The 19,529-nt window shown below is 48.1% G+C and overlaps 1 protein-coding gene and 1 pseudogene across 1 annotated transcript in view; both read right to left on the bottom strand.

Moving 5' to 3' along the window:
- LOC147685162 (uncharacterized) overlaps positions 1–19,529 on the bottom strand; it is a 164,809-nt gene that overhangs the window by 108,460 nt on the left and 36,820 nt on the right. Inside the window, exons 2-3 of the mRNA XM_086939765.1 lie at positions 18,955–19,068; positions 17,877–17,930 (exon numbers count right to left, since the gene is read on the bottom strand). Of these exons, the coding sequence (XP_086795891.1) occupies positions 17,877–17,930; positions 18,955–19,068 (168 nt within the window). The remainder of the gene's footprint in view (positions 1–17,876; positions 17,931–18,954; positions 19,069–19,529) is intronic.
- On the bottom strand, positions 831–2,048 carry LOC147685163 (actin-binding protein WASF1 pseudogene; annotated as a pseudogene).

Genomic DNA, 19,529 nt, shown 5'->3' with positions numbered 1-19,529 from the left:
GACACAAAGAGTTCAAAGCACTTTTTAAATAGAAAGCATATTAAAGTCAGAACTTTTAAACCGTTTTCCGAGCTCTGCACTGAGCACCAAGCTCTTTATGGCTGGTTGAGTAAGGTGCTACTGCTTTTCTGTGTATGGTCGGATGACAGTGATCAGTGATTTGTCGACTCAAAGTTGTGTGAAATGATAATTTGTGCTAGACCCTGTCTAGATACAGTAGCATGTAACTGGATTTATGCGTGGAATGATCTGCAAAAGGATTATGAAGGATAGCTTTGCATTTTGCTTATACAAACCAGAGTGTTTTGCTAACTGCAAGGCTGTTTAAACATGACTTCCGGAAGAGAAGGTCTGATTCCTGAAAGCACATTGAAGCAGAAAACATTTTGAAGTGAAAAGCAACTGGATACAAACCAAACCTTACATCCAGGGGCACTTTTTTTTAAAAACGCCTTCGAACTGTATCTGAAATGTGATATTTAAGTGCCGAGGAGTAATAGGAATTGCTTCTGCGCCGTCTACTACTGGTGATTCCAAAAGAGGGTGAGGGGGGTGGGGGGGTGTCGCAGGCTGGTCGAATCTACGGGATGCCCCCTGCTGCAGTCCTCAAAGGCCGCATACACCATTGAAAAGAGCAGGCTCTGGGTGGCAACGTCATCAGCAGAAGCAGCAGGAAGCTTTCCAAAAGGCCCTTTTAAAGTCAGCTGTGAATGTGCAACAGTTGACTTAAAAGGGGCCTTTGCTTCCTACCAGTGCCAGGCGTGCAAAGTCACCGAGGCTCTCAAGAACCACAAAAGAGGGGCGCTGGAGAATAAGCAGGGAAGTTATTTTCACGCACATATTCCAGCAGCTCTCTTTTGTTTAAACTGAGCGAGCCTGGCTGCTATAAATGTGGTTTGGTGAAAAATTCCGCGGGCCGCATACAAAGGTCTGCCGGGCCGCCACTGGCCCGCGGGCCGTACTTTGAGTACCACGGTATTAGTGGTACAAAATGGGGTGGTGATGGACGGAGCATCTGAACCAATCAAACACTCACACTTAGTCAACAGATCTGGGTTCATAAATACTGCTGTTCTGCCAGAAGCCGGAGACTAAGGGTGGTTGTCCATCAAACCTGAGTTGTTGATAATACCAGGAGGTAGGGCTTTCCCATCCCCAGGTTCATGAACTGGTGGAAGTGGTGGTGGTTCATGTGGTCTCAATAATATTCGGTCACCGTTCTGTTCAATAGTTCAGACATTTGACTATATGTCAACGCTGCGAGGGAGAAGGGACCATCTATGTGATGATCTCCATAGGACTGATTTCTGGATTCATAATGTGAAGTTGGGCCATTCATAACTTCATTGTGTTTGTGTAACAGCTCTTTATCTTCCACAAGCTCTAGACCATGGGCTAGCTTCTGCCACTCTCTCTGTCGGTCATGTGGTGCCCGAGGAATCTTTTCTGGCTCATGAGGACGATCTAAATTCTTTTGCTTCTGTTTTCGTTTTTCTTTTCGCTTGTCCTCTGTGTCCTGCAGCATCTTTTCTTTCTACAGATCAAAGAAGTACGATGGATTGGTGTAAAACTTCAACCCCTCTTTCCCATCATCTCTGTATGGCGAAAGTATATTGAGTGGTGGTGGCTGTTCACATAGTTCATAGGTCTCATGTAACGGAATAGGCAAAGTCTTGCGATGAAATAGTTGCTGATCTTGAATTGTGGAACTTCTAAAAGCTTTCCTCATTGTTATGTCCTGCATTGAAAGCTCTTCTTCCTTTGGATCAAGCTGCGTAACACTGACAGACAACCGGTCCACGCGCTCTTGCAAAGAGTACACCCGAAATGAAAAGCTGTGCGCCTCGTTGAACAGCTCCCCGAAGATATCTTCAGCATATTTACTTAGGCTGCTTAGCTGTCTGATAATATTTGATAAGGATATGTTTGTCACACATTCCAGTTCATTCTTCATGGCTCTTGGCAGTGCGGTGTGACATAAATGCCTTGGGTCTATGTTCCGTTTCAACAGTGGCATCTTTAGGTAATTTCAGGAAACTGGCAACGTAACGTGTGTCCTCTACTGCCTCGTCTACTTCATACTGGGGGTTTGCCGGGCTGGGGTTGCGAGCCTCATTCCATCACCCTCGCCACCGCTGGGTTGCCGGGCTATGGCCTGGCACAACAAACCGGCGGCTCCGAGCGCGCGCAGTACAGCCGTATTTATGAGCCCTATTCCTCCCCGCCTCCGCCCCCTCTACCACCTCCTCCACCGCCTCTCCCATCAGCTTTGTCAGCATCTTCACTGAGGTCTACAATGACCTCCACTCCTCCTCCAGTTCCTCCACTGCCTCCTCCATTGTCAGCTGTATTGCAAGCCCCAGCACTTCCACCACCCCCAATACCCCTCCAGATTGCTCCTGGGGTCCATCACCCAGCATCTCCTCCAGTTGCACCCCCTCTGGTACTACCTTCTCCTCCGGTTACCAGAGCTACTCCAGTATGCAAAAATGTGCCAGGTCACACACTTCCACAGAGCGAAGTACAAGGGCTTCCACCACCCCCACCACCCCCACCACCCCCTCCATTGCCTCCTACTGGCATTCGACCTTCTTCTCCTCTTACAGAAACCACTGTTTCTCAGCCTCTCAAATCTATTGTCCCTGGTCCTCATGTCCAATTAATTCCACCATCACCTCCATCCCAGTTCACCCAGGTTTCTGATATGAAGCGCCATCCATCCACTCTGCCTGTTATCAGCGATGCCAGAAACAGAGATCATGCTCTTTGGTAAAGCTGCAGAACACTGGGCACATGACTGGTGGCCAACCAGTCTGGGCAACTGTCCAATACCCAAGGAATCAGTGCAGAACTTAGGTTTCTACATGGATCTATAACGGAGGGTGCATAGTGCTGCCTACTCCCCAAAAAGGGGAGTAGGCAGCACTATGCACACTCCGTGGGCAGAGCGTAGCAGTATGCCCAGGGTTAGTAAAAAGTACTCCAGTTGAGTAGAGGTATTGCACAAAAAGGTGCCATCTTCGTGGACAAACACGCAGGGCGGCATTCATTCTGCCCCCTGTTAGACTCATTTTTTGCACCCTTCTGCCCTCTGTTGGACTCGTTTTTCCCTTGTTTTTCTGCCCTTCTGCCCTCTGTTAGACTCGTTTTCCCTTGTTTTTCTACTCTTCGGCCCCCTGTTAGACTCGTTTTTTGTGCCCTTCTGCCCTCTGTTAGACTCATTTTCCCTTGTTTTTCAGCCCTTCTGCCCTCTGTTAGACTCATTTTTTGTGCCCTTCTGCCCTCTGTTATTCCCTTGTTTTTGTGCCCTTCTGCCCTCTGTTAGACTCATTTTTTTGTGCCCTTCTGCCCTCTGTTAGACACGTTTTTGTGCCTTTTTGCCCCCTGTTAGACTCGTTTTTTGTGCACTTCTGCCCTCTGTTAGACTCGTTTTGCCCTTGTTTTTCTGCCCTTCTATCCTCTGTTAGACTGTTTTTTGTGCCCTTCTGCCTTCTGTTGGACTCGTTTTCCCTTGTTTTTCTGCCCTTCTGCCCTTTGTTAGGCAGCTTTTTGTGCCTTTCTGCCCTCTGCATCACAACATCATCACTCAGTGCTACCCCAGCATCACTCAGCACCACCACATTATCACTAAGCACCACCACATTATCACTCAGCATCACCACAGCACCACTCAGCACCACCACAGCACCACTCAGCACCACCACAGCATCCCTCAGCATCACCACAGCACCACTCAGCACCACCACAGCACCACTCAGTGCCACCACAGCATCACTCAGCACCACCACAGCATCCCTCAGCACCACCACAGCACCACTCAGCACCACCAAAGCACCACTCAGTGCCACCCCAGCATCACTCAGCACCACCACAGCATCACTCAGCACCACCACATTATCACTCAGCACCACCACAGCACCACTCAGCACCACCACAGCATCACTCAGCACCACCACAGCATCACTCAGCAGCACCACAGCACCACTCAGCACCACCACAGCACCACTCAGCGCCACCACAGCATCACTCAGCACCACCACATCATCACTCAGCGCCACCACAGCACCAATCAGTACCACCACAGCACCCCTCAGCACCACCACAGCATCACTCAGCACCACCACAGCATCACTCAGCACCACCACATTATCAATAAGCATCATCCCAGTATCACTCAGCACCACCACTGCACCACTCAGCATCACCAGAGCACCACTCAGCACCACCACAGCACCACTCAGCACCACCCCAGCATCAATCTGCGCAACCATTCAACAACAACTGGTTCAAATATGTTCTCTCAATGTTTCAAGCTTTATTACAAATGTCACAAAAAGATGTTAATATTTCACTTCTGTTCTTGGATTTTCGTCACGATAAAATACACTGAACATAATCTTCACAAAAGTTATTTACGAAAGTTTAAGCTATTGCCATTATATATTAAAATCACTTTTATTTAAGTATTAATTATTTTAAAAAATTAAAAGCCATTGTAATTTGTAATATCAATACATCTAAGTCACGTAAATACAAAACATGTTGCATTACAAATGCTATAGGTGTCACATTTGCGAAAGTTATAGCTATTGGCATTGTAAATGACAAAGCTATTAATTTAGCTATTTTCAAAACCAACACATAAATAAAAAAAATTGTCATTTACAAGACCAATAGCTCAAACTTTCCTAATGCGAGACCTATTGCATTGCAAATGCTTGTTTTTATATCTGTCAGCGCTTCCTGTTGAGGTTTCATTTTCGTGACAGGCGCCTCATTGCCTACTTGTAACTATTCTCTGACCCTGCTTCAAGGGTCAGAGCAGGGTCAGAGAATAGTTGCAAGTAGGCAACGAGGCGCCAGGAAGCACTTACAGGCTTACAGCAGCAGGTGCCCAATTTGAAGTTAATTTCTTTGCAACCCTTTTGTAAAAGGTTACAAAAAATTAGCTTCAACTTTTGCACCTGCTGCTGTAACCCTGTAAGTGCTTGGCTGAAAATGTGTCCCCGCTGATTTGCGGATTTTACCCCGATTTCGCGAGATTCGCGGATCGCGAAATCACGGAAAATCCGCAAATTCCGCCAGCGGAACGAATTTTCAGCCCATGCTTAGTCAATATAAATTGCGAATAGGAGAGGTGAGCAAGGACACCTCTGTCTTGTCCCCCTAGTGATAGTAAATTTCTTGGACAGGGTCGGGATTGATGTGTAACCCTTCGGTGTTTTTATGAACCCCTTGGTGATTCCACAGCGGAACATGGCTGCCCACAGAAGTTTCCAGGAGACCCTATCGAACGCTTTATCTGCATCAAGCAGGATAAGCGCCTTAGGGTCCCCTGTCGTCTCTGCATAGTCAAATAGGGAAATCCCTCTTTGCATATGATCTATTGTTGACCTCCCTCGGATAAACCGGTGTTGGCGAGCAGACACAATTTTGTATATGATTCGTGCCAATCGGGCGGCCAAGAGTTTAGAATGAATTTTGAAATCCCCGTTTATTAGTGTTATAGGATGGTAAGATCCCATTTCCAGGGGGTCCTTATTCTTTTTCGTGAAAACCCTGATTTTAGCGACTGACTAAGAGGCAGGCGGACTCCCCCCCTGAAATATAGAGCTAAATTGTTCCAGCATGACTGTTTTAAGTTGATCTGCAAATTTAACAAAAAACTCTGTTGGGATCCCATCCATACCTGCTGGTTTGCCCATAGCCAGCGTATTCATGGAGAGGAATATTTCATCCCAGCAAAGAGGATTATCTAGACAATCTTGATCTTCTTTCTCAAAGCAATTACCCACAATTAGATCTAGATATACTTCAGGATCCTCCTGCCCTCCTTCTGGTTCTTTATACAGCTCTTGATAACATTTCTAGAAATGATGCTCTGATTTCAGATGATTCCGATCTCAGCCCACCTTCTAGATCCTTAATTCCCTTTATTACATTAGCTGATACCTCCTCCCTGGTGCGAACCGCTAACTGATGGCTGATTTGTTCGCTGAGCTCTAATGTTTTTTCCCTATAGATTGTGGCTTTGGCTATGGCTTTTTCCGTAAAGATCTCGGATATGAGATTTATGGCAATGGCTACCCGTGCCAATTTGTCATTCGTTACCCGTCCCTCTTGAGTAGCGCTAACCAGATCTTACTCTGCTTTACTAAAATTCTGAAGTAGCGTTGCCAAATGTTGTTTCCCCTCTCTATTGGCCCTAACTGAAAACTGGAGCGTTTCTCCTCTGATACCAGCCTTCAGGGTGTCCAAAACCACCTCAATAGGTGCACTACTCATGTTATACTTTAAGAAAATCGGGATACACTCCCTCAGATGTTGGCAGTATTTGTCATTCTTCAAAACGCTCTTTCAAAAGTCCAGGTCCTTACTATCAGATTGCTTTTATTGCATGCTAGATCTAATTCTAATGGATTGTGGTCCGATAATACCCTCAGGAGTGTTCCTACTGTGCACGTAGCTTTCAGGGAATTGGAGATAAACATGTAATCAAGTTGTGCATGGTGAGAATGTGGATAGGAGTAATATGTAAAGCCAGGATCCCCAGAGTGTTTTAATTGCCAGCTGTCGGTCAGCCCATGTAGTACACAATAATCTTTAAGAGCCCTGAAAACTCTTGGTTTCCTCCCTTGATATTTATATTCTGGGCCCATCGACCAGTCTCCTGGGAAGTGTAAGTTAAAGTCCCCACATACGATTAAGGGCAGGGGCCAATGTACTAATTCACTAGCGACACTGACCAAGACATCTGGGTCATCGCTAACGTTGCCATAGATAGTGCATAGTGTAACCTTATTTTCCCCGTTATTATAATGACATTTGGTCATGGCCAATCGTCAAAATTTGTCAGACAATGATCTTATGAATTGGAGCCCCCTCTTTTGCTAGAATAGCCACCCCTCTTGTTTGTGCCCCCTGCGTTGAAGCTATAATGAGTTGGTCCCCTAATGTTACTTTTGTGACCCCTTAATGTGTGTCTCCTGCAGGCATACTATATTAGCCTCCATTGCTTGCAGTCCCATAGCCAACTTCTGTCTCTTCTTTGTATCATTAAGACCACATATATTTATCGATATAATTCTTAACCTTGCCTTACTATTATTTGATCAGTCGTCAGTTGTTTACTATAATAAAATTACTGCCAGCTAAGCAATTTTCCTCCCATGTTCGTAATGTTGTGACCTCTACACCCAGCATCTATTTCCACACAAATTGTACTTAAATTCCCTCGGTCTTCCACCCCCTCCCCCCTCCCCTCCCCCATCCTCCACCACTTTTCAAGCCGCCAGGCTCAATTCTGAGCCTGTGTGATAGCGTCTGACCAACCTCACCTACACTCCACTCCCCTCCTTCCCTCCTGCCCATAAATGTAAACAGTGCCCTAGCATGTTTTCTAAATTTTCTCATCCCACCGGAAAAAAACACAGATTCCTGAAAGTAGAGAGAAAGAAGAAAAGAGAAAAAAACAGTGTAAGAAATATAGGTCGGATACAGGAATACCTAGTTCACAGCCGGAGAGTACAGGGTTCGTATTGCTAGCAGACTAATATGTCAAAGTATAAAAAAAAAGGCGTTACCTCCGTAGTCCAGCAATAGTCTAGCTTTTATTAAAAAAAATCAGTGATTGTTCCCTGATCCCCCCGTGTTCCTTGCAATTATATCTTTCAGTGCTTGTTCTGCCTGTATCTCTGAAGTAAAAAACACAATACGACCCTGTGACATTACTTTCAGTTTGGCCAGGTTCTGTTGAAAGGCAAGAGCCCCTGCCTTCTGGAAGGGTGTAATCAGTTGTCGTAGTCTCCATCGCTTTTCCACCGTGGCATGTGCAAAATCTGGTTTCGCGAAGAATGAAAAGCTCTCCCAGTTCCTTTTTTTATTTGGCCGGGCAAGATCAAATACTGCCTGTCGCAATAAGAAATTGCCAAAAAATATCAAAATACTCTTGGGAAGGTATGATCTATATGTGGTCATTTAGGGAGTGAGAGTGGGAATCTCTGTACACGTTGGATCTCTTTGTCCCAGTCCCACTCTGTTAATTCGGGAAATGCATTTTTAAACAAGTTAATAATAAATGCCCGGATGTCACTTCCTTCAATGTTTTTGGGGATCTCAAGAATTCAGAGGTTATTCCGGCGTTGGCGGTTTTCGGCCTCTTCGAGCTTCCACATGATGTCAGTACCCGCATTTCCTTGTGATTTAACCTGGGTTTTCAGGGTGTCTTATTTATTTTTGGAGTTTTCTATAGCGCTGGCCAGACCCAAGGGTATCGGAGCACTTTACATTCAGTCCGTGAAAAACAAGTGCGAAAATAGTACAGTATAACATAAACAGGGTTCGTATAAGTTCAGAGATTAGCATAGTGGTCTTCCGCCTGGGGGGCGGTTTTGAGGTAGTGTTTTCGAGGTAGTGCGAGTTCCATGTTGCGCTATCGATGTAGAGTTCGGGAACGCGCTGTTGAGGTAGAGGATTTTTAGACGACTCTTGAATTCTGGAAAGGAGGGGGTAGTTCTGATGTCCACTGGGATGTAGTTCCAAATTTTTGGGGCGTTGCCGGCAAATGAGCGGCTGGCGGTTTTTTGTTTCCGAGTTTTCAGGAGGATGAGTAGTAGGGAGTTTGAACTTCTGTGATTTCTTGATTGACCCACTTTCTTGAGCTTGGAGGCTAAATATTCCGGTTTCCCTGTGTGTAGGGCATTGTGTGTTAGGCAGGCCGTTCTGATGTTTGTGCGCATTTCCACTGGGAGCCATTTAAGATCTTTGAGTGCGGGGGATATGTGGTCAAATTTCCTTGCACCTGATATCATTCTGGCTGCTGCATTGAGAGTGGTTTTCAGTGGCGCTAGGTGGGATACGGCTGTGCCGGATAGGGTTGCGATCCCATGGTCCAGTCTGGACAAGACCAGTGCTTGGGTGGCTTGTTGGAGATCTTTTTGTGGGATGTGTGGGTTGATTTTATTGAGGAGTTTCAGGTTAAGGAAGGCGCTTTTCGCGGAGCTCTTGATGTGGTTTGACATAGTTAGTTTATGATCCAGGGTGATTCCAAGTGACTTTACTGAGTTGGTCAGGGTGAGATTTCCTTTGAGAACGTCAATGGCTTTCACCCATTCGGTCATTTGGGGGTTGTCGTCTTTGTTGGAGATGAGGAGGATCTCGGTTGTTCCTTGGTTGAGTTTGAGGTGATTCGTCCCTAGCCAGTCTTGGATTTCTTTTAGAGCGTTGTTGAGCCTTAGAATGTCGTTATAGGAAGTAGCTTCTATGTAGATTTGTGTATCGTCCACATACAGCTGGAAAGGGATGTTAGCTTTCTTCAGTATGATGGTGAGAGGGACCATGTATATGTTGAACAGTTGAGGGGAAAGAACAGATCCTTGGGGGACCCCTCTGGTCACTGGGAGAGGGTCGGATGTGAAGGATTTTATTTTTACTCTTTAGAAGCGGTTCTGAAAGAAGGAGTCAAACCATTTGAGGACCATGTCGTCCGCACCTACTCGTTCTTTGAGGGCCTTGATGAGGAACTTGTGGTCAACCGTGTCAAACGCCGCTGACAGGTCAAGGAGGATGAGTATGCAGCACTGATCCGAGTCAAGGGAGTTGCGGATGTCATCTACTATGTTCAGGATTGCGGTTTCGGTGCTGAAGCCTTTTCTGAAGCCGGATTGGTTATGATCAAGAAGGTTGATGTTGTCACATAGGGTTTTGGAGGGTTGAGCATGGACCGTGGATGGCTTGGAGGTTTGTTTTTTGATGATATCAAAGAGTTCTCTTGGTCTGTTTTTTGCCTTTTCTAGAGCATTGCAGAAGAAGTTTGTTTTTTCATTGTTGATGTGGTTTTTGTACCTTCTTCTCATTGCTCTGAGTTCCTCACGGCGTCTAAAGGAGGGGTTCTTTCTCCAATGTCGTTCTGTGGCTCTGAGGAGTCTCCTTTACTCGTTGATGTCCTTGTTAAACCAGGTTCTCGATGGGATGTTCCTGGGTTTTTTTTGTTTTAGGGGTGCCAGTTGGTCTAGGATGGCGGACGTGGTGGTGTTGTAGTGTGAGAAGAGTTTGGTAGTTGAGAGGCCTTCTGTGGGGATTGACAGGGAGGAGGCTATTTTTTTTCTTCTAGTTCTTTTGAGTTGACTTGTGATAGACTCATGGACCACGTGCTGGGGGCTGTGATTGGGGGGAGGGACTGGATCTTTTGTGTGAGGTGGAATAGGATTAGGTGGTGGTCAGACCAATCTACCGGGAGGATGTGTTCAATAGAGATTGCATCGTTCCTGGCGATGATGGCGTCCAGGGTTGCTCCTTTTTTGTGGGTCTCTTTTGAGCAGTGTTGGGAGAGGTTGTTTCCGTGGAGGAGTTCGTTTAGGAATTTTATGGTGGCATTGCTCTTGTTGTTCCAATGCAGATTAAGATCCCCTAGAATTATGTTGTTGGACTCTTTGAGGGAGCAGTTGGCGATGAGGTTTGACAGTTGTTCTGTGAATATAGCGTTGTTGAATGGGGGTGGTATATTAGGTGGCATTGGATTAGGTTGTTGTCACTGGTTTTGATATTGGTTGTAAGGCATTCGAAGGCGTTGTAGTTGAAGGCGTCGCATTCGACCACTGGGAGGTTGTTGTTGTGGATAATAGCCACACCTCAGCCTTCTTTTTGGTCCTTCCTATCTTTGTTGATGATGGAGTAGCCAGGAGGGACAAGCGTATCTAGGATAGGTGTGGAGGATTCGTCAAGCCAGGTCTCAGTGATGAATGCTAGGTCTATGCTGTGGTTGAGGATGGTCTCTGCTAGCTCGGTCGAGTGTTTGGTGGCGGATCTGCAGTTTATGAGCAAACAGTAGGTCTGGGGAGATTCTTTTTTCCTGGGTTCGGTGGGAATGGTGATGAGGGTGATTGGGGTTTTGGGGGGTTTGCGTATGGGGTGTTTGTATCTGAGACCAGTGACTACCTGTATAGAGGACTGGGTAGGGAGGGTGGTAGGTGTTGTGTAAGAAGCGGCCAGTTCTAGCGCCTCTTCCCAGGTCTTGGCTTTCGCTGCTCTTCTAGGTCTCCAGGTCTGGGGCGGTGGGAGGAGGTGTGAGTTGGTGTGGGGTGTTGAGTTGGGTTGGGACTTTGGGTGGGGGTTGCGGGGGGTCTCGAGGTTGGTGAGGATAAGGTTCAGACCATGAATTATAGTGTTTATTTGGTTTTCGATGCAGGTGAGGCGGTCGTGTGTGGCCTCCTGCGGGAGGGGGAGTTGGTTTACGGAGACGTTGTGGTTATGTTGGGTTTTGTGGTCGGTTAGGATGTCCAATTGGGTTGAGATGCCTGTTTGAGTCATGGGCTGGGGTGGGGGGGTGCGGTGGGTGGGTTGCGCCGGGCCGTTATTCATGACAGGGGAAGGAGAAGGTTGGGTGTGGGGGACTCAGGTCTGGCCTTATAGCGTGCTGGGGCTGCTAGGAGGGTGTCTTATACCGAGTGTGTTTCTGTATAGTGAGTCGTGGTTTTGGGTAGGACTGTGACTGTGTTTTCATGGGACTTTGAGAGGGGTGGGGAATGTATGGGGGAATGTGTGCCTGGGGGGTGGTGTGGCTTGGTTTGGCATCATGATGGGCTGGTGTGCCTGGCATGGGTCAGGTGTGATAGGATTTGCAAGGAGGGAGGGTAATAGGTGGTCAAAAACCTCCAGATTGGCGTTGTTGGCTTGGATCAGGACTGTGACATTCGAGTATATGGTCACAGAGGTGATCCCGTGGTTGGGTAGGTGGTTTGGGGTGAGGAAGGAGAGCTTGCAGCTATGGATTGTCTTTGTTGTCTTTGTGATTAGGCATTTTTCTCTTAGGTTAGAGATCCAGTAGCTTGGTCTGACAGTGTGAAAGATGAGGTCCATTTTTATTTGACCTTTTGAGGGGCAGTGGTATATATCTGCGAAGAGGGATTCAGGGAATTGCCTGATTAGTTTGTGCTTAAGGGATTTTTTCGCATTGGGAGAGATGTTGTGAGGGGGGGTGATAGAGAAGGAGTTAGGCCCGTGACGTTTAGGGGGTTGGGGTTGGTAGTCATAGTGGCAGGCGATGGGGAAGTGTAGTACAGGTGGAGCGAATCTGGGAGGGGCTAGGTCAGTTGGTGGGTGTGGGGGGGGCGGGTGGGCGTTGATCACTCTGCATTTGGGGTAAGGGTAGTGGACGCAACTATGGGCTGCGAGCTGTGGTTTTTTCCTGTGCGGTGAATAGGAAGTTAGGTGGTTCAGCTTCAGTCTTGTTGTGGTCTAACATGCCCTTTGAGGGATCCTGGAGTTTAGTTGAGGGTACTTACGGGATGCGCAGTGGGCATTTCACGAACTGTGTCCCATTGCAGGTTCTGTGTTGGGACCAGGCAGGATGGGAGTCCCTTTCTGATTCGGGATCTCTTGTTCTCCAATGAGTGGCCAGACTATTATGTCGCCATTGTGTGGTCGTCCTCAAGGGTTCGTGGGATTCGGGTGGATTGAGCGGATGAGGCGCCGAACCTTCATTAGATTAGTGCGAAGCTGTGCATTTTCAAGGGAGGAGTCCCGTTTTTGGGCGCCATTTTGGGGTCAGGCGGGTGAGAGGGGTCCTTGTCTCCGTCCTTGACTCTTCGTGCTAGGTTTAAATCGGAAGTTGTGAGTAAGGCTGTACTTGCGGTTTAGGAAAATCTGTTGAGGCTGCTAACGCCGATCACGGACATAGTGGTGACTGGCTTGTTCCCGTGGGATGTCTCGGTCTCTTCGCCATCTTAGGGTCAGGCAGGGGGAAGTCGAGATTCCTTTGCTATGGTGAGTTGTCTGAGCAAGAAGTGGATGGTCTAGTAGGTGGGTGGGAATGGCATGTTCTTTTGCCCTTTTTCTTCTTGTTGGCAATTGCAGCGTTGAAGTTCCTGGCTCCGGTCCGGATTACAGTGGTGCCGGGTTTGTTCCTACCGAGTGTCCCATTATCACCGCCATCTTAAGGTCAGGCGGGGGCGAGTCGTGCAGATTCCCTGATTCTTTCGTTCTGGTGTTTCCACCTGCATTTAGTTTGGATGCGCTGGTCTGAGGAGGCCCCTTGTGCACTCTGTACCTCTGTTTTATAGTAGTCTACTGGTAGCGTTACTTCACAGATTAAGCGCGATGTCCGTTGTGACGCGCCATTTTGAGAACAGGCCGGGGTGGGAGACCGGTGTGATAGTGATAGTCCGGATCCTCCTTTGTTAGTCCGGGATGCTGCTATTGCAGTTGGGCAGCGATTACCCTCCTGTAGCTCCGGTGCTTAACTGGCGGAAGCCAGTCGCCCGTTCTTCTTCGCTTCGATTCTTGTCTCTCTATGGAGTTTTCGGGCATTGGTGGAGCTTGTTCTATTCAGGCGCCATTTTGGGGACAGGCTGTGGGGAGATCGTCGTGGTCCGTGGTATTTTCAGCGCTATTCGCCGTCCTTGGTGTCCCGTGTTTGCCTTCCACTGGATCTTGATTCGATGTCCTGAAGTCGTGTCCTCATACGGATCAGGCTGTATCTGTCCGAGTGTCCGGTGAGTAATGTCTTTTTTTTTATTTCTTAAATACTTTTTTGGGAGCAGGACGGCATGTTGTAGCTTGCTTAAGAGAGTCCCTTGGTTGACGAGGTCGGATTGTGGTGTAGCTTCTTTTTCCTGGAGGGTCTTCTGTAGTTAGCAACCGTATCTTCGGATTTCGGGGGATAGGGGGGGTCCACGTGTCGTCGTCCTGAAGCTGTGGAGTTCCGATTTTCTGAGCACTGCTGGGCGGTGGTGTGGCCTCTGTGGGCTGCGGATTTCTGTGCAGGTCTTACTGATTTTAAGTATAGAACCCTGTAGCTTCTTCGCTGCCACGCAGGCAATCCGATTTTCCGATTTGACCTCGTTCTGGAAAGTACTTAATGACTGTAAAATCGTTGTTAACGTAGGCTTGAATGTTTGCACTGGTTCCTTCTGCGTGTCCACTCCATCTTGTGCGCTCTTGGCTGTGCCCATTGCTCCATGCCCCCCTAATAGTGCAAAGGCTGTGTATCAGAATAGTCCCATCAGAGATCTGACTCGAGTTCCTCCTCCTCAGTTTCCACCTTTGGAGTGGATTTCCTTCCTTCTGAGGTTTTTCTCAGTTTCCATTGTGATGTTTTACCGTCACATTAGCTGCTTGCGGAGGTATCAACACACTTTTCATCACTACTACAGCTATGTGGGCCCGAAGACTCTGACCCATAGGATTCTTCATTTAATGAAAAGAAGTTCTCGGTGGGAGTCGGCGACAAATCTCCCTGCTCTGTGATATCCAAAAGGATTGCCTGCACATCTTTTAGTTGCTGCCCCGGTGGTGGTTCCTCTCTCTTTGGTGTGCAAGTATCCATTGTCTCCCTCTCTGGTGTGATATTAATATCATCAATCGTCCTACCCTGTGGCCCAACTCCGGCATTCTCCTGCTCCCCTTGCTGCGCAGTGTCTACAGAGTTGTTTGAGAGCAGGACTGTAATCTCGCCACTTGACCCCCAAGAGACACGTGCCTCACAATTCATTGTATTGTCTTCGGGTATCAAACTTTGTTTCAGCTCTCCTGTTTCCAAGCCCCTTATGCTACCAGCCTCTGCCATGGACTCTGTGTCCCGGTCTGCATTATGTTTTTTGGAAAACAATTTAGTAATGATCGTTTGCTTTTTGTCACCAGCCGTTAGTGGGTCTTTGCTCATAGGTCTTTTTACAATTCTTACCATAGTAGTTCCATCGGTACGCCTCTGCCCACAACCTCCCCCAAACCAAATGACACATAGGCAAGCATGTTGGGATAAAGAAGTTGCAGGTTTATTTGTAGTACAAATAACAGAATGGGTTAACTGACAGGCGACCCCCTACACCCCGCAACCCCTTGTTGCAGGGCGCCTGAAGTTGAGCCAAAGATGCGGACACCAGCGGCCATAGCCCGGTGTGGTACCTGGGAGGAAATCCTCCCACCGGTGGACCTATCGTCCACCCACCCCACCCTCCGGACAAGGGAGAGTTAACTCACACCTTCTCCATCCAGGCGGGGCGTTACTGGCAAGCCCCCGGTTGCTCAGGCTTACAACCGCCCTAAGGACTAACGGGGCGCCGTCGAAACCAAGTCCCCGAGAAGGGCCCCCTGGATTATGTATGACTCAGCAAGGTGCGTTTCGCACTGGGGCTTCAGGTCCTGTTCCTGCGCCTGTCCTGTATGGGGATCGCCTTGTAACTCCTCCTGCAGCAATAGAAAACATAAATACATTATTGATAACCCCCCTCCCCACTTCCCCCCTTTCAGCGGGTAAGCGGCAGGGAGGGGAGCTGAAGAGCGCGGGCCTCGCGTCCGTCGGGGGATGGGAGGGGGCTGGGAGGCCTAAGGCTAGTGGCTGGCGAGGAGCAGCCTAGGAGCGACCGACTAGTGAGGGGGGGCAGCAGCAAAAGGGGGCGCAAGGAGGGAGGGGCGACCATTTTAACCTGTCCCAGGGGGGACGCCCCTTTCCCTAGTTGTTGACGCCCCCCCCACCATCTCCACCCACCGGGGAAGGGCGGACGGCTCCCCACGGCACTACTACAAGGTCTGCCCTCCTATGGGGTCCCCTGCAGGGACCGCAGGCATCCTGCATAGTAGTTCCATCGGTACGCCTCTGCCCACAACCTCCCCCAAACCAAATGACACATAGGCAAGCATGTTGGGATGAAGAAGTTGCAGGTTTATTTGTAGTACAAATAACAGAATGGATTAACTGACAGGCGACCCCCTACACCCCACAACCCCTTGTTGCAGGGCGCCTGAAGTTGAGCCAAAGATGCGGACACCAGCGGCCATAGCCCGGTGTGGTACCTGGGAGGAAATCCTCCCACCGGTGGACCTATCGTCCACCCACCCCACCCTCCGGACAAGGGAGAGTTAACTCACACCTTCTCCATCCAGGCGGGGCGTTACTGGCAAGCCCCCGGTTGCTCAGGCTTTAAACCGCCCTAAGGACTAACGGGGCGCCGTTGAAACCAAGTCCCCGAGAAGGGCCCCCTGGATTATGTATGACTCAGCACGGTGCGTTTCGCACTGGGGCTTCAGGTCCTGTTCCTGCGCCTGTCCTGTATGGGGATCGCCTTGTACCTCTTCCACAGCCCTGGGCGTGGCCCCCGCTGCGCCCAGAGCCCCCACTACCTAGCCCTATATTCTCTATCTGCATCCGGCTATTTCTAACGCCTCCCCTAGATCTAATAGGCATATTGCCCTGCCTACTTTGGACAGATGTACCCCCTTGAGATTCCCGGCAACCAATAAATTTAGCGTGCAGCAAGCCGTGCCTGATGAAACCCCCCTCGCTGCTCGCTGAATTTGCGCATAGCTGCGTCTATGCGCCTGCGGGAAACTTCTAGCGCGGGCCTCGCGTCCGTCGGGGGGATGGGAGGGGGCTGGGAGGCCTAAGGCTAGTGGCTGGCGAGGAGCAGCCTAGGAGCGACCGACTAGTGAGGGGGGGCAGCAGCAAAAGGGGGCGCAAGGAGGGAGGGGCGACCATTTTAACCTGTCCCAGGGGGGACGCCCCTTTCCCTAGTTGTTGACGCCCCCCCCCCACCATCTCCACCCACCGGGGAAGGGCGGACGGCTCCCCACGGCACTACTACGGGGTCTGCCCTCCTATGGGGTCCCCTGCAGGGACCGCGGGCATCCTGCAGAGTTTGCGCCGGCTTTCTGTCTCCCCAGATCTGCCTTTGAATTGTCTTTGTTTTCTGCTCGAGAGTGTGTAGCAGGAGCGGGCTGGTGTGATATTAATATCATCATTCGTCCTACCCTGTGGGCCAACTCCGGCATTCTCCTGCTCCCCTTGCTGCGCAGTGTCTACAGAGTTGTTTGAGAGCAGGACTGTAATCTCGCCACTTGACCCCCAAGAGACACGTGCCTCACAATTCCTTGTATTGTCTTCGGGTATCAAACTTTGTTTCAGCTCTCCTGTTTCCAAGCCCCTTATGCTACCAGCCTCTGCCATGGACTCTGTGTCCCGGTCTGCATTAGGTTTTTTGGAAAACAATTTAGTAATGATCGTTTGCTTTTTGTCACCAGCCGTTAGTGGGTCTTTGCTCACAGGTCTTTTTACAATTCTTACCAGAGTTTGCGCCGGCTTTCTGTCTCCCCAGATCTGCCTTTGAATTGTCTTTGTTTTCTGCTCGAGAGTGTGTAGCAGGAGCGGGCGCTGTGGAACGGGCTTTGGACCGTGCACCTCCTCGGACAGCTGCCATTGTGCACATTTTCTTCTCCCCGACGTCACCGTTGTGTAGCAAACCGGGTCTGTCTCCCCGCTCGTCGATTACGTGCCTGCCGGCGAGCATGGTGAGCAGCCGCCTTGCAAGCGGTTCCCATCGCAAACCTTGAACCGGTATCCAGTGATACTCCTTCGGAGCACTCCTCTCTTCGATCAAACTCCGTTTTTTAATGTGCCAACGCCGCCAGTACCGCGGTCCCATCAATTGATATCAGGTCGCATTGCTCGGATAGCAGGACGACTTCAGAGGTCCGGAGCGGTTCAGCACTGAAATATTAGACGGTTTTGTACAGACCTAATACTAATTTACTTTTACCTTTTTTTTTCTTAACAAAAAGCATTTTCCTCAATCTACTTTTGCACACTGGCAATAAACTCCCCATCAGTTTGATCACTATATTTTCAATCACGAAAAGTTTTGCAAAACAATCCTTTGCAGGGCTCTTTTTTTCTGCAAAGAAGATCTAGTCTGATGATCTGGGCTAGACTCATCTGTTGGAGTCTCTGTCTTATGAACACAGTGGTGCACCAAAATGATTTGGAATGCTTTTTAGAGGGCTTATGCACCTAAACTTAGTTTATATCGATGCAAGCCTCTTCAGTGCAGCTTGTCAAATATTATTAACTCAAAAAAATGGTCTTCAGTTTTTATTTGTACTTTTACCTTTTTCACCTGCTGGTCCCATCTTCCCAGTAATACCCGAACTTCCCTTTTCTCCTGAAATATATAAAATATAATATAGAAAGCTTTACTGATTCTGTACATATTGAATGCAAGTACATACTCATTAGTCTACATATACTACTAATGGGCAAATATACGTAAATGTGGTCAAGACTGTAGACTAGTGGGCCTATTATTAAAATGATCATGCAGTACAGCACAGGAAGGTGGCTTGCTGCACTGCGTGACAGGGAAGTGGCAGGAATGTAATGTATTTAAGGCAATACAGAGCATTCCTGCCTTATCCTCTAAGCTAGCGCCCTTTTGGCAGCCTAGCACCAATGCAGGCAGCCTTGCAGCAAGGTGCAAGGGTGCCTGCATTGCATGCAGGATTATTTTTGTGCAGGAATGGACACTATCTTTTCCAAAAACAATTGTGAGAGGCGTATTCCTCTATCTATGTGTGCTGCAGAATGTAGCACATATAGAAAGAAGAAGTAAAAAGGAGAAACAAAAATATTTCTCATCATTACGCCTCTCTTAGGAAGGCATATCTTTTTGGTGCTTTCCCATGTGTACCAGTTCTGTTAAATCTGAGAATGTGTCAAAAACATGGGGGTTGCTTGGAAACACCCATACAGCACACATGAAATGCCTTCCCAGGGCGGAGGAAGGCAACACAATAATTTGCACTGCGTTACCTTGCTCCAGATTTATGGAGTCACTCAGGGTCAATGCCTCACTTCATAAATCTGACTAAAGTTTTGCACCAGTCTTGCACCAAGTTGCGTGGTACAAAAGCGAAGCGAAGCAGTCCATCTCGTAAATAGGCCCCATGGTGTGTAAGGCATTATCTATATCGGCACAAGAATGAACCAAACTCGTGGCAGGAAATGGAGCACTTACCCTTAGCTCTACTTGGAAACACCCTAAGAGTTGAACACATTAATATAGAAAAAATACCTTTTGTGAGCAGGAAAATAGACTAAGAATACCTAGAGTCCAGCAAGAATTTCAACAGAGATACTTAAAATTTCAAAGAAGATTACTTTAGTACTCTAAAGTAGAATGTGCATACCTCGCAATCCAGGTGGTCCTGTATCTCCTTTGGGCCCAGGGGCACCAGGCAGTCCTGGACATCCTTGAAAAATGGCTATTTTTTCTGAACCACTCAAGTCGATGAGCTTCCCATCTGAGAGCAAAACATACATTAATATCATCCTGAAGAGTAGGCAATGGAAGAAGATTCCAAAGGTTTAAATTACACAGAATCAAGGTTGTTATTATTAGCCTGCATTAATATTACATCAATTACAACAACCCACCACTATCCTGTGAGGTAAGTATGTAGTTACTATTCTTACTTCCACCTTATGACTACCTCCCAAGATACATAGGTAGTGGATATGATATTATTGCCAAGCAGTGCCTTGCAGGCAATACAGTGCCTTCCCCTCCACCAAAAGGATATTAATATCACTAAGTGAAAAAGAAGGCATACCTTGAATTCCAAAGATTGATTGCCATGCAATATTCCAAGGTTACAGAACACACCCCCATCCTCAACCATCAAACTAGATTCTGTATTGTATAAGCTTAAATTCAACCAGTGAATGGAGAAACATTGTCCTACAACTTTGTCTCCACATGCTT

Source organism: Lissotriton vulgaris, chromosome 10 (genome assembly GCF_964263255.1).
Source record: "Lissotriton vulgaris chromosome 10, aLisVul1.2, whole genome shotgun sequence".
Lineage (NCBI taxonomy): Eukaryota > Metazoa > Chordata > Amphibia > Caudata > Salamandridae > Lissotriton > Lissotriton vulgaris.
The sequence above is the reverse complement of the archived record's forward strand: the minus strand, read 5'-3'. Positions and strand labels throughout refer to the sequence as shown.